The sequence below is a fragment of the Hordeum vulgare genome, chromosome 5H (assembly GCF_904849725.1).
Source record: "Hordeum vulgare subsp. vulgare chromosome 5H, MorexV3_pseudomolecules_assembly, whole genome shotgun sequence".
NCBI classification, from domain to species: domain Eukaryota; kingdom Viridiplantae; phylum Streptophyta; class Magnoliopsida; order Poales; family Poaceae; genus Hordeum; species Hordeum vulgare.
Window position 1 is genome coordinate 458,448,908 of NC_058522.1, and position 13,789 is coordinate 458,462,696.

Sequence of the window (13,789 nt, forward strand, 5' to 3'; positions counted from 1 at the left end):
CAACACCTTCAGCACGAGCTCCAGCTCAAGCACCTCCAGTATCCACTCCTCCAGCTCGAGGACACTCAGCATATGCCTTCGTGGACGCTCTTCTATCGACTCTGTCATCAGCTGCCCACAGAGACGAGTAGCTCTATACTTTTTGAACTTTTTGGTAACTTGTTGCCAAAGGGGGAGAAATGTATAGATCATAGACTGAGAGAGAGAGAGAGAGAGAGAGAGAGATCTTTTGACTTTATTTGCTCTCATTTGGTTTTAAATCTTTAGTCTTTTGGGTGAATTTATCCCATTATCTGTGTTTGATCATACACTTTGCTTGGTTGATGCTATGTTATTATCCTTTTAGCTATCTATGTGATGATCATTCACTTATCTTGTTGTGTCATTTGCATTACTATTCACTCTTATCTTGTATGCGCACCGCCAATATGTATGTGACATGGAAGCGTAACCCATGATCCTAATCGATTGTGCATTTGCATTCAAACTCAAATTTTAATTAATGCACAAGTTTAGGGGGAGCTCTTACTTTTCACATACTTCTCAAAGTGTCGATGCTAATCATTGATTATATCTTTTGTCGAAGCTTTGACCTATATGTTATCATCAGTTATCAAAAGGGGGGGGATTGAAAGCACAATTGCTCCCTAGGGTGGTTTTGATAGTTGATCACAACATATGCATCATTGGACTAATATGTTTTCCAAGTATATTTCAGAAAAGTTCAAAAGATGCTATGGCTAAAGGCTTATGTGGAGATGCCCCTTGATGCAAGAAAGCAATAAGATTGGCTCAAGCTTCAAGCTAGAAGACTCTTCATTTTATATTTGTGAGAAATTACTTTTGAGTCCATAGGAAAGCCAATACTATAAAAAAGGGGGTGAGGTAGTAAAATAAACTGATTGCTCAAGTGCTCAAAGTTAGCCACCAAAATACTCAGTCATTTTTCCCACATAACAATTCTATCCAATTCCACATACTCAAATTTGGTGTCACCAACTTTCATATTTCGGACCCACCGAGTTTGACCTCAGACAAAAATCCTAGCCATTCCCACCAAATCGATGCAACCGAATCCATATCGGTGCTACCTAGTTCAGGGTGACCAACTTTCTGTTGCCTTGGTACACAAAATCGGAATTTGCGAGTTTGACTATCGGTGCCACCGAGTTTGGTCATCTGATCGTTAGCCACCTTTTTGGTGCGAGTGAGTTGTGTATATCGGTCCCATTGAGATTCAAAAGTTACTGCCTTGGTGTGAATCGATACCACCGAATTTATGACTTTGGTGTTACCGAGTTTGCCACTTTAGGTGTAACGGTTGGATTTTGTGTGCTGCCTATATATACCCCTTTAGCCACTTCTCATTCGTCGGAGAAGCACTCATAACACACACTTCATTACCATATCCATTTTCTGAGAGAGAACCACCTACACTTGTGTTGAGACCAAGATATTCCAATCCAACCATTTGAAACTTGATTTCTAGCCTCCCCAAACTGCTTGCCACCAAATCAATCTCTCCTACCCATGCCTATTTTGTGAGAGAGTGATTTTGTGTTGAGGAGACTATCTTTAGAAGCACAAGAGCAATGTGTTCATTGATCTAACACATCTATTACCTTTTGGAGGGTGGTGCCTCCTAGATTGGTTAGGTGTCGCTTGGGAGCCTCCTATTCATGTTGTGGAGTTGAACCAAGATGTTTGTAAGGGCAAGGAGATCGCCTACTTCGTGAAGATCTACCGTGAGTAAGACTAGTCCTTCGTGGGCAGAAGGTGTGGTGTAATAGACAAGGCCGCTTCTTTGTGGACCCCTTGTGGGTGGAGCCTTCCATGGACTCTCGGAGCCGTTACCCTCCGTGGGTTGAAGTTTCTACTAACATGGACGTACGATAGCGCCACCTATCGGAACCATGCCAAAAATCATCGTGTCAACCTCATGCGTTTGATCTCCCTACCTTACTCATTTACTTTACATTTGCATGTTTTACATTCCGCTGCTACACTCTTAGAAATGCATGTGTAGGGTGTACTTGACTTGTCATAAGTGCCAAAGCTACATCTCAACTAAAATTGGAAAAATACAAGATTTTTATCTTGTCAAGTAGTCTAATCATCCCCCTCTAGACATACTTTCAATCCTACAATATCGTGTTAATCGAACATGAATTTATATTAACACGACTGTATATTACTTGAATTTATATCATCAATGCACATGGCGGCGTAACTCTCCATGTATATTTACGTAAAATTACGTAAATCTTTACGCAAATGTAGGCACACGACATTGATTCAGTTTTAAATGTTCGTTGGTCCCACACATCAGCTGCAGACTGTGTAGGATCAACCTCCCACGCGAAATCATCAATGCATACAGTCAATTGTCGGTCCCACGCAACCGTATGCACCGGTGATGCGAATGCATGCAGCCTTACAAATCGGTCTCACGCGTCAGCACCGGCGATGCGAACGCATGCGGCCTTATACGCCGGTCTCACACGTCAACACCGGCTACGTGAACGCATGCGGCCTTACATGTCGGTCCCACACGTCAGCACCGGCGATGCAGACGAATATGACCTTACAAGTTGGTCCCACACGTCAACACCGGCGTACTGACGGACAAAAGTTTTGACCCGACGACAAGACATCATTTGTCCTCTTGTGAGGCGCGGACAATGGAGGAAGAGAAAAATGAATAAGTTGAGTTGGTTGGGACAAAAGTGAGCAGAACTAAAAAAAGAAGGGCACAAAAATAAAAAAAAGCCTAATTAATATTTTTGCTGCACCTTTTTCTTTATTAGTAGATATAGATATAGATATAGATATAAATTTCGAATATTGCTTTTGGCTCCCGAGCTCACTGGAGGTCTTTAAATTCAAACTTCAAATTCAGTAAAAATTTGTATTTTGATGTTTCAAAAAATTCAAAAAATACATAGATAAATGAAGGTATAATACACTAGTGTGTAAATTTTCAGAACAAAATAAGTTGAAATGAGGGTTGTGCAAAAAAGACAAATCTGAGGCTGTTTAACACATGTTACTATTCATCATTTCAGACCATGAATTTGTCTTTTTTATACAGATCACATTTTAAAGTATTTTGACCTGAAATTTTACACACATGTCGGTTACATCCTTACATACATGCATATTTGTTTCAGAATTTTTTGAACCATAAAAATTTGAATTTGAATTTTTCAAAAATAAAGGCCTCCATGAAGCTCGGCTTCCAAAACGCCATTCTCTATAAATTTGCCCTATATTTGGTATATATATTCCGTGCTCCTCTTCATACCACAGACTTTTCTACAACTTTTGGCGCGAATTGACGGCAGCCAGCAATACATTTCACGTGATGGAAACATCGAAGAAAAGGTTGCCGGGCGCGCGTCCATGGCAGCGTCTTGAACCTGAACGTTCCCATGCCGCACGGAGAAGTTCGGAACGAGACGAAAGAACCTGCATGGTCAAAGCACGCACGCTGGTGTACCATTCCATAGCTCTAGAGAGCTTTGATTCGCCATCTCGGCGAGCCAAAGTAACACCGAACAATCTCTCCCCTGCAACGGACGGCATCTGGAATCGGTCTCCCGTTCCTCGAAAGAACCCAACGACGAAGCACGGAGTACCACACGCCTCTCCCGTCCCGGTTCCACCACCTTGCTTCCCAAGCCGCCGAACGGTCAAAAGGCGCGTGAGCACCACGGGCACCCACTCGCGCGTCTCCGTATAAAATGGCGGCCGACCGCGGGCACCCCCCGGCTGCATCCTCGCTCCGAGCGGCCGGGAAACCACGGAGAGCCAGCACTAGCAGCAGCAACTTGCCAGCGAAGAAGCAAGCAAACTGGTCGTGACACTTTCGGCCGCCGGCGAGGGGAATCGTTCGATGGCGTCGCGGCAGTCGATGCTCCCGAGCTTCCTCTACACGTCGTCCAGCGGCGCCGGCATGCCGGGCGGGTGGGGCGCCGCGCAAGAGGCGCCCGTCGTCGTCGCCGGGGCGCCGAGCGAGCCGCCGTTCGGGAAGATCGACATGTTCTCGCCGGCCTACTACGCGGCATGTGGCTTCGGCGGCGCCGCCGCGTGCGGCCTCACGCACGCCGCCGTCACGCCGCTCGATGTCATCAAGTGCAACATCCAGGTACGCAAAAAATTGCACCGTTCTCTTTGAGAATTTCCCTTAGTTTGCTTCTTGGGTCGACCACGGGACGGGAGGAGAGTACTTTTCTTGTGCCGGACCTAAATTATTGGAGGTGTCGCGGTCGAAGCCGGCTGCCACGAAAGCTGGAACAACCTGAGTGTGAGGACTGAGTGCATCATCCCTGGCGTGGCTGGAATGAAATTTGACGGGAGTGCTAACTAGCAAGAGGGAAATGAAATCAGTTAAGATCGTTTCATTTTTTGGTAACAAGATCACAGCGAAAACGTGATCGCAGATCGACCCGGCCAAGTACAAGAGCATCTCCTCGTCGTTCAGCATCGTGCTGAAGGAGCAGGGCGTCCGCGGCTTCTTCCGGGGCTGGGCGCCGACGTTCCTGGGGTACAGCGCGCAGGGCGCGTTCAAGTACGGCCTGTATGAGGTGTTCAAGAAGGAGTACACCGACATGGCCGGCCCGGAGTACGCCGCCAAGTACAAGACCCTCATCTACCTCGCCGGCTCGGCCACCGCCGAGGTCGTCGCCGACGTCGCGCTCTGCCCCATGGAGGCCGTCAAGGTGCGGGTGCAGACGCAGCCCGGCTACGCCAGGGGCCTGCGCGACGGCTTCCCCAAGATCGTCAGGGCCGAAGGCTACGCAGGGTAAGCAGGATGTGTCAGCTTAGCTCATCTTATCTTCCTTTGTAATGCACATGATTTTGATCGATCCTCGAACAGACGTGCTAACTAAGGTGGTGTTCTGCTTGTGAAATTGCAGGCTGTTCAGAGGAATGGTTCCTCTTTGGGGGCGGCAGATTCCTTGTAAGTGCTACTATATGCTTTCTTCTGTTCAAATTGTTTGAACTTGAAAAGAAATATGTAGGTTGACTGAACTTTCTGAACCTTGGTTGCAGACACCATGATGAAGTTCGCAACCTACGAGAACATCGTGGAGATGGCGTACAAGCACCTCATTCCCACCCCGAAGGAGCAGTGCAGCAAGCCTCTTCAGCTCGGGGTGAGCTTCGGGAGCGGCTACATCGCCGGAGTCTTCTGCGCCGCCATCTCGCACCCCGCCGATAACCTGGTCTCCTTCCTCAACAATGCCAAGGGCGCCACCGTCGGAGATGTACGTAAAGCGCCGCAGCATCTGCTCGAAACAACTGAACTGAACTGAACTAAACTAAAGTCCCTTTGGTGTGTGTGCTTACTACTGTTGCTCTGCTGATTTGTTCAGGCTGTCAAGAACCTCGGCCTCTTGGGACTCTTCACGCGCGGCCTTCCGCTCCGCATCGTCATGATCGGCACACTGACCGGTACCCAGTGGGTGATCTATGATTCCTTCAAAGTCATGGTTGGACTGTGAGTATTTTACCTTTGTCTTTACAGATTGTGATTTTCGTAGGCCACGTCTCTTTGTGAGAATTCTGAAACAATTGGTGATTTTGCAGGCCAACGACCGGTGGAACTCCTGCTGCTGCCCCAAGGGAAGAAGCATGAACAGTGAAAGCCTTTCCGAAACTCCAAGAGAAAAATATATTTTTATGGTTCGACATCGCATGAGCTGTAGTAGATTCATGATTGTAACAGTTTTCCTCGGTGCTCTGCCACCATTCACCGATTGATGCAATTCCTCACTAGGTTGGTTATTAAGGTTCTTCTCTTCCTTTTTAAAATAAAGAAGTTTCTTTCAAACATAGTTACTTATCAAGGATAGTGTTCACAGTCTGGATGGCATTCAAGGTTTGCATCTTTTTAAAATAGGCTTTCGTCCTGGTTTATACATAGGACCCTAATATATACGTGACGTTCAGGGTCTGAACAATAGTGTTGGGTCGGGGTCAATTGACCCTGATGACCTTGGCCCAAACTCTGCTACATACATACAGCTCATGGAAAATGTGACAAGTGGAATTTTTTTGACCCCCAATCCAAAAATCCCAGCAGCCTCACATTCAGCATGTGGTCCAAAGAGCACGCAGGGCCACTACCCACTTCTGATCGATCGATTTTTCCATCTACACAGCAAACGCAAACATATCATCTTTTTTTCCGTGAATGAGAGAGCATTTTTTTCCCTTGAAAAACAACGAGCGTCACTTCAGGGAGCGCAAACACATGATGTTTTTCTATTTTTTAGGGTAAAGCTAGACTTTATTGATCAAAAACCACACAAAGTGGGATACAATTTAGGTCATGTGGTTGGCCAAACCAGACATGACGTCCAAGACTTAAAGAAAGAGAGAATCTCGCTAACTTATGTGCGTCAACATTGATCACACGACCTTCAAAAATAAAATTACAATTGAAATTCACCGCCCTTGCTCTAATCTCTTTTATAATAGCATTATAACTACCATGCTGGCCGGACTTGATGTCCTCCACGACCTGTTTTGAATCCGACGAGATGATGACGGTGTGGAGATGCAAGTCGGCTGCCAATGAGAGGGCTTCACGGCAGGCCATAGCTTCGAGTGTTGCCGGGTGTTGGACTCCTACCACGCACAGCGAAGAACTTCCAAGAAAATTTCCGGTGCTATCACGACACACTACCGCCGCTAAGCCTCCCGTGTCGGCCTTGACCGCCGCATCCACATGGAGTTTTGCAAACCCAGGTGGAGGAGCTTTCGGTCGTTGAATGGAAGAACTGGCAGGTTGAACTACCGCTACCGTCCTCGAAAATGAACCTTGAGACAAAAGAGTGGATTTGCGCTGGAGTCTGGAAAATTCCCTCATGAATCGCGTTGCGTCGTGCCATCTAGATAGCCCACAACATCACAGCCACCTTGACGAACTTCTCATGAGATAAGGAACTCGAAAGAGAGAACAACAATTGTTTTGTACCAGTTTGCTGGTTGCTATCATAGACTGTCCGAGGGAGTCGTCCACAAGAGCCCAAGAGCACCTTGACAACGTGCATTCCAGAAGTGAGTGACGCCACAAATCAAGATAGAAGCACATACGACAAGAGCTTGTCATCGACATCTTCCTGTGTGCCCGGACATCTTCCATAGGAAGGGATTGCTTCGACAGTCTCCAAAAAACATGTCGACTTTTCTTGGAACGGGCACTTTCCACAGATTTTCCATGACCGTTCCTCAGATTGAGCCCCCGAAGAACCCGCGGTACCTTCAAGCCAAGCTTATCTTCGCTTCCTAGTGAACGAGCGATCCTTTTTTCCTTCAAAAACATGTGATCCTTTTCCTGGGCTTGGGCTTTGTTCTTTCTTCCTGTCGCCCCTGCTCCTCTGTTCGCGAGCGACTTCGCCCAAACCGCCACCGGCCGGACGCTCCCAATCTTCACTACCCTCATCTACAAAATTAAAAGATTCGTTCTGCACATTTCACATCCGTAAGTTACACTAAAGTTGATTTCTTCATCTAGTTGTGATTCTTCTATTATATTCTTTTATCATCTTTCAGTTTGTTCGACGCATTGTTTTTCTTCTTCTTATAATTGCACTAAGGTATGGGTGGGTAATCTAATCACTTACCGACCTTTTGGTCTAATAATTGCTATTCAAAAGTACATATGGATGTGATAGTTTATTTTTCAAAGATGAAAGATTGTGGATGTCAAAAAAAATATAGGTAACTATTGTAACCGGAACTTATTTTGTTATACATTGACAATCACGGTTTCTTATTTATGTGAGGTTACTAAAAATATTATAGACTTGTTACCTAATACAAGATAGGAATATTTTAACCATATATTATTGATACTTTGTTTTTGAGCTGATACATTAGTTCTAGTTGTCTGTGTTGACCCCGGTGGCCCTTTATCCTGGCTTCGCCCCTGCCGACGTTTGATCTGAGAGGGCCCAAGCGAACTAATCACGAGCAAAAACTTGTGGCTACAAAACCACGTCTAATAAAGAAGTGGGCAAAGAAAGAAAAGGCCTAACCTACTTATACAAGAAACTAGGTCTAAAAAAAGCTAGCAATTTGCACACGGGCTAAAAGAACATAAAGAAAAGGTTGACAAACTGTAACAAACAAAAAGGTTGACAAGCATCTAACAAATAAAACTACCACATATCTTATATACTTAGGTAGTTGATCCCGAGTAACATATTTATTTCAACATGCAATTATGCCACGTCAACATGCAATTATAGATGGAAAAGATCCACCTCAACATGCATGGTTGCATGTAAGAAAGGAACAAATGTCTCAATTATATTGTGGTCCCTATATTCAATAAATATTTTATGATTGCAAAATAATCTAATCATATGTATTTTCAGTCTTATTTATATTTATAGTTAATCAAAATATTCATGTTTATATCATAGAAATGTCATTGAAATACATTACAAACAGTTTTTGCAGCAATGTGTGGGAATAATCTATTCATACTATTTTGCATTTCCCAAAAAATTGACATGATTCAAAACAGTGCTATGCTTCTAAGATGTCGCAAACACTACAAAAATATGTCAAATTGTGACCTTGTGTCAGTCACCCTCGAAGAAATGGTCATAAATCTACGACCATTTGAGATCAATTGGTCATAAGCTCTTCGGAGGCTCCAAACTCTCAACCATAACGACCATTTTGGTCAGAAAGGTCGTAATTTCCTTACACGAAATGGTCGTATGATACACAACACTCGTCCGTTGCCATATTTCTAGTTGATCACGACCAATATATATGGTCATAGCCTTGTAAATTGTGGTGCATTCCTATGAATAGGTGTCACCTTATCAGTTTTGCCTATGTGTCATGTCCATGTGTCAATTTTTGCCCTAGGTTGTGAAGGAGCCTACATTTTGGTCATTCCCAAAATTCTTAAAAAAAATTCATAAATTGTTTGGATCATATATTCCTCAAATATGTCAAAAACTTTCCTTTCGTAGTTCAAATATAATAATGGATATTCATTCTCTTATTTTGTTCAAAACAACACTTTGTGAAGGAAATCCAATTTATATTTTCTTGTTTGCCCTCAAACTTTTGGGTTATCTAAATCATTTCTTCATGACAAAATTCAGCTTTGTTTGCCTAGTAAATCTACCTGAACAAATTTCCAAAGTTTCTGTTCAGCTAGATGCTTTATGAAGGAAATACTAGCTAGGCATATCCTAGTAAGTTGATTTTTTTCTCACATCTTCTATTTGCTCAAATCATAGCACTCCACAAAGTTTTAGCCCCATCTAACAAACCATGTGAGCTCACCATCCAATCTTTATTTCTCGTAATATTTTCTGTTTGTGAAGCAACTATATTTTATATTGCTTTATAATTGTTGAACATTTACCAAGACATGACCCTGCACATATAACCTCCCTCCACCAAGTTTTAGCCCATTTAATTTAGTCAATTTCCCTCAATATTGTTCCCAATTTTCCGTTGAGTGGAAAGCATTGTGAAGGAAGTACAAGTTTTATTTGTCCAAATAGTATGAAATTTTGACGGTGCCTTCATACGCTAAAATTACCACTCTCCTCCAAATTTCATCTCCATCCAATCATCTATGTGAGCCAGGATTCAATTTCTATTTTCTGGTCAAATGGGCACATTGCAAAGAAAGTTCTATCTCGACCCCATCTATTGCCCTCATACTTTTAGGGCACTCTTCCATATCCAAATCATTGCCACATGCCAATAGTAAGCTGCAGTTTCCTAATAAATCTCCCTCAGCAAATTTCCAAAGTTTCTATCGAGAGAGATGCTTTGTGAAGAAAGTACTAGCTAGGATTATCCAAATGATCTGAGATTTTTCCAAATCATCCATATGCACAAATCGTCACTCTTTAGAAAATTTGAGCTCTATCCAGAAATACATGTGAGATCATCATTAAATCTTTTATTCTGGTCATATTTTCAGTTTGTGACGCAATTATAGTTTATATTGCTTAATTATTTCTGAAACTTTATCAGGGCATGCTACTAACCATATAAGGTCCCTCCACCAAATTTGAGCTAATTTTATTCAGCTCATTTCTCTCAATAGTTTTCCCAAGTTTGTGTCCAAAGCAGAGCATTATGAAGGAGGTACTGCTTTGGCATGTCCAAGTATTATAATTTTAAGGTGCTTTCCTATGCCCAAATGACCATTCTCCACAAAATTTTAGCTCAATAGATTCATTCATTTGAGCCGAACTTCAACATCCATATTTATGTCGAGGGTGGTACTTTGCAAAGCAAGTGCCACCTAGGATCCTCCATTTGAGATGCAAATTTGTCTAGACAATATATTTACTATATGATCATCCTCAGTCAAAACTCAGGCCCATTGGCCATGTGCATTTCCCCCACCGCTAATCAAACAATTCGTGTTAATTCATGTTTGAGCTTAGTCCAGTCTCCTCGTAGTATTCTTCTGTTATATTATTCTTGCTAACACCTGTCATGGGATTGTCCAACCCACCAAACATGCCTAGTCCACCCACAACGTGTGGCAACGCCACGGTCACACGGCGACCACGCGACTGTTATGCCAGTTTACGCGCTCTGGAGTTGGGCCCTCGGCCACAGTCCGAACCTCAACGTCTCGGCATCACACCATGTATCTATGATTAAATAGATACTTATGTACATAGAAATGGTTTTGGAAAAATTATCGAGCGATCTATTAAGCAGGTGTAGTTCAAATTTGACCCGCTACCAAAGTACCAACTCAACCAGAGGAAATTTGTCTTTTCCACGAGAGGTGGATCAAAGCTTTTTTACACCCAACCATTTGGTCAATTTTACATTAAATATGGTCAAATATTTTTAGAAAATCAATTTGGTCCCATTTTGCAAGAAATATATGGTAGGTCCTTCACAAAAGAACTTATTTTGGGCACTCGAAAAATGGAAAATCAATTTTTTTGTGAAAATAAAATGAAAACTCCCTTTAACAACATTCTTTGCCATTCCAAGATGCACCCTTTTGCACAATACGAGATCACTTCAACAAACTATTCAATGAATGTGGCTATAACGTTGATCATTTTGCTTTAAAACCATGAATCTTCATACATGATAGCTCATTTATGAGAAGACATTTTCAAACTAATTGTCGAATTCCAAGTTTGTTATTTTTCGTGGTAACTAGGTCACATGTAATGACACAATGCTAAGGTTTTACATTTTTTTGAATTTCCTATGCCCGTTTCAACGTGCGGTCAAAACGAGGGGCATGACCGTTCATAGCTAGGGGTTGATTCTCGAAAAACTTTCACGGTATATCAAATGAAATAGTTACTTATGTACCTAGAAATGATTTTTGTAAAAATTAAAGAGTAATCTGTTAAACAGTTGTAGTTCAAATTTGATCCGCTTCCAACTGAATCGAAGAAATTTGTATTTTTCATGAGAGGTGGATCAAAGATTTTTACACCCAACCATTTCGTCAATTATACACTAAATATGGTCACATATTTTAGAAAATTTATTTGGTCCAATTTTGCAACAAATATAAGGTAGGTCCTTCACAAAAGAACTCATTTTGGGCACTTACAAAATGGAAAATGATTTTTTTCGTGAAAATAAAATCAAAAATTCCTTTGACAAGATTTGTTTTCCATTCCAAGGTGCACCCTTTTGCACAATGTGATATCATTCCAACAAACTATTCAATGATTCGGCCATAACATCGAACATTTTCCATGAAAATCATGAATCTTCGTACATGATAATTCATTTATGAGAAGACCTTCTCAAACTAATTGCCGAATTCCAAGTTTGTTATTTTTACTCGTAGCTAGGTCACATATAATGACACGAAGGTTTTACATTTTTTTGATTTTTTTTTGAATTTCCTATGCCCGTTTCAAAGTGAGGTAATATTGACGGGCATGAAAGTTCGTACCTAGGCGTTGAATGTGGCAAAAAAATTGGAGTATCTCGAATGAAATAGTTACTTATGTATCTAGAAATGATTTTTTGGAAAAATTAAAGAGCAATCTATTAAGTAGTTGTAGTTCAAATTCAACGCGCTTTTAGCTGAATCAAAGGAAATTTGTCTTTTTCACGAGAGGTGGATCAAAACTTTTTACACCCAACCATTTGGTCAATTGTACGTTAAATATGGTCAAATATTTTAGAAAATTGTTGTGGTCCTTCACAAAAAACTCATTTTGGGCACACGAAAAATTGAAAATCATTTTTTTCTTGAAAAGAAAAAGAAAAGTCCCTTTGACAACATTGTTTGTCATTACAAGATGCACCCTTTTGCACAATATGAGATCATTTCAACAAAGTAATGGATGTGGCCATAACATTGATCATTTTGCTTGAAAATCATGAATCTTCACACATGAGAACTCATTTATGAGAATACCTTTTCAAACTAATTGTCGAATTCCATGTTTGTTGTTTTTCTTGGTAACTAGGTCATATATAATGACACAATGCGCAGGTTTTACATTTTTTGATTCTTTTTAATTTTCTATGCCCATTTCAAAGTGGGTTCAAAACGGGGGGCATGATCGTTCATAGCTAGGGGTTGATTCTCGCAAAACTTTCAAAGTATCTCTAACGAAATAGTTACATATGTACATAGAATTTTTTTTGGAAAATTTAAAGAGCAATCTATTAAGCAATTGTAGTTCAAATTTGACCCGTTTCGAATTGAATCGAAGGAAATTTGTCTTTTTCGTGAGAGGTGGATCAAGCCTATTTACCCCCAACCATTTGGTCAATTGTACATTAAATATGGTCAAATATTTTAGAAAATTGATTTGGTCCAATTTTGCAAGAAATATATGGTAGGTCCTTCACAGAACAACTCATTTTGGGCACTCGAAAAATGGAAAATGATTTTTTTGGGAAAAGAAAATGATAAATCCCTTTGAAAAAATTGTTTGACATTACAAGATGCACCATTTTGCATGATACGAGACCATTTCAACAAACTATTCAAAGAATGTGGCCTTAACATTGATCATTTGGCTTGAAACCCATGAATCCTCATACATGATAGCTCATTTATGAGAAGACATTTTGAAACTTATTACCGAATTCCAAGTTTGTTATTTTTACTCGTAACTAGGTCACATATAATGACACGATGCGAAGGTTTTACATTTTTTGATTTTTTTTCAATTTCCTATGCCCATTTGAAAGTGCGGTCGGCGGGCATGACCGTTCTTAGCTAGGGCTTGAATGTGGCGAAACTTTAGGAGTATCTGTAATGAAATAGATATGTGCCTAAAAATGATTTCAGAAAAATTAAAGACCAATCTATTAAGCACGAGTAGTTTAAATTTGACCCGCTTCGAGCTAAATTGGAGGAAATTTGTCTTCTCATGAGAGGTGGATCAAAGCTTTTTACACCCAACCAGGTGGATCTAAAGATTTCAAGAACCAACCATTTGATCAATTGGACATAAAATATGGTCTAATGATTTTGGAAAACGATGTGGTGCTAGATTGCAACAAATATTTGGTAGATCCATGGGTATCTCCGGATAGAAAATGTTTTTCTTGTGAAAAAACTTGTTTTAACAATTACAACCAATTTAGTGATGGGGAACGTTGCATAGGAAACAAAAAAATTCCTACGCACACGATGACCTATCATGGTGATGTCCATCTACGAGAGGAGATTTGGATCTACGTACCCTTGTAGATCGCACAACAGGAAGCGTTAAGAAAGGCGGTTGATGTAGTGGAACGTCTTCGCGTCCCTCGAACCATCCCATGAACTGTCCCG

At 41.4% G+C, this 13,789-nt stretch overlaps 1 protein-coding gene across 1 annotated transcript; it reads left to right on the forward strand.

The window, feature by feature from the left end:
- The first annotated feature begins 3,694 nt into the window (after positions 1-3,694).
- LOC123399288 (mitochondrial phosphate carrier protein 3, mitochondrial-like) lies at positions 3,695-5,852 on the forward strand. The gene is made up of 6 exons (XM_045093705.1): positions 3,695-4,147; positions 4,443-4,804; positions 4,920-4,963; positions 5,056-5,270; positions 5,379-5,503; positions 5,593-5,852. The coding sequence occupies exons 1-6, from the start codon at positions 3,896-3,898 to the stop codon at positions 5,639-5,641; spliced, it is 1,047 nt and encodes a 348-aa protein (XP_044949640.1). The 5' UTR covers positions 3,695-3,895; the 3' UTR covers positions 5,642-5,852.
- The last annotated feature ends 7,937 nt before the right edge of the window (positions 5,853-13,789 follow it).

Excerpts from the sequence above, each read along its gene's own strand:
- LOC123399288 (XM_045093705.1), top strand. The coding sequence starts at position 3,896 with ATGGCGTCGCGGCAGTCGATGCTCCCGAGCTTCCTCTACACGTCGTCC. Across the intron at positions 4,148-4,442 it reads TCATCAAGTGCAACATCCAG|ATCGACCCGGCCAAGTACAA; the intron begins GTACGCAAAAAA and ends ACGTGATCGCAG. Across the intron at positions 4,805-4,919 it reads AGGGCCGAAGGCTACGCAGG|GCTGTTCAGAGGAATGGTTC; the intron begins GTAAGCAGGATG and ends GTGAAATTGCAG.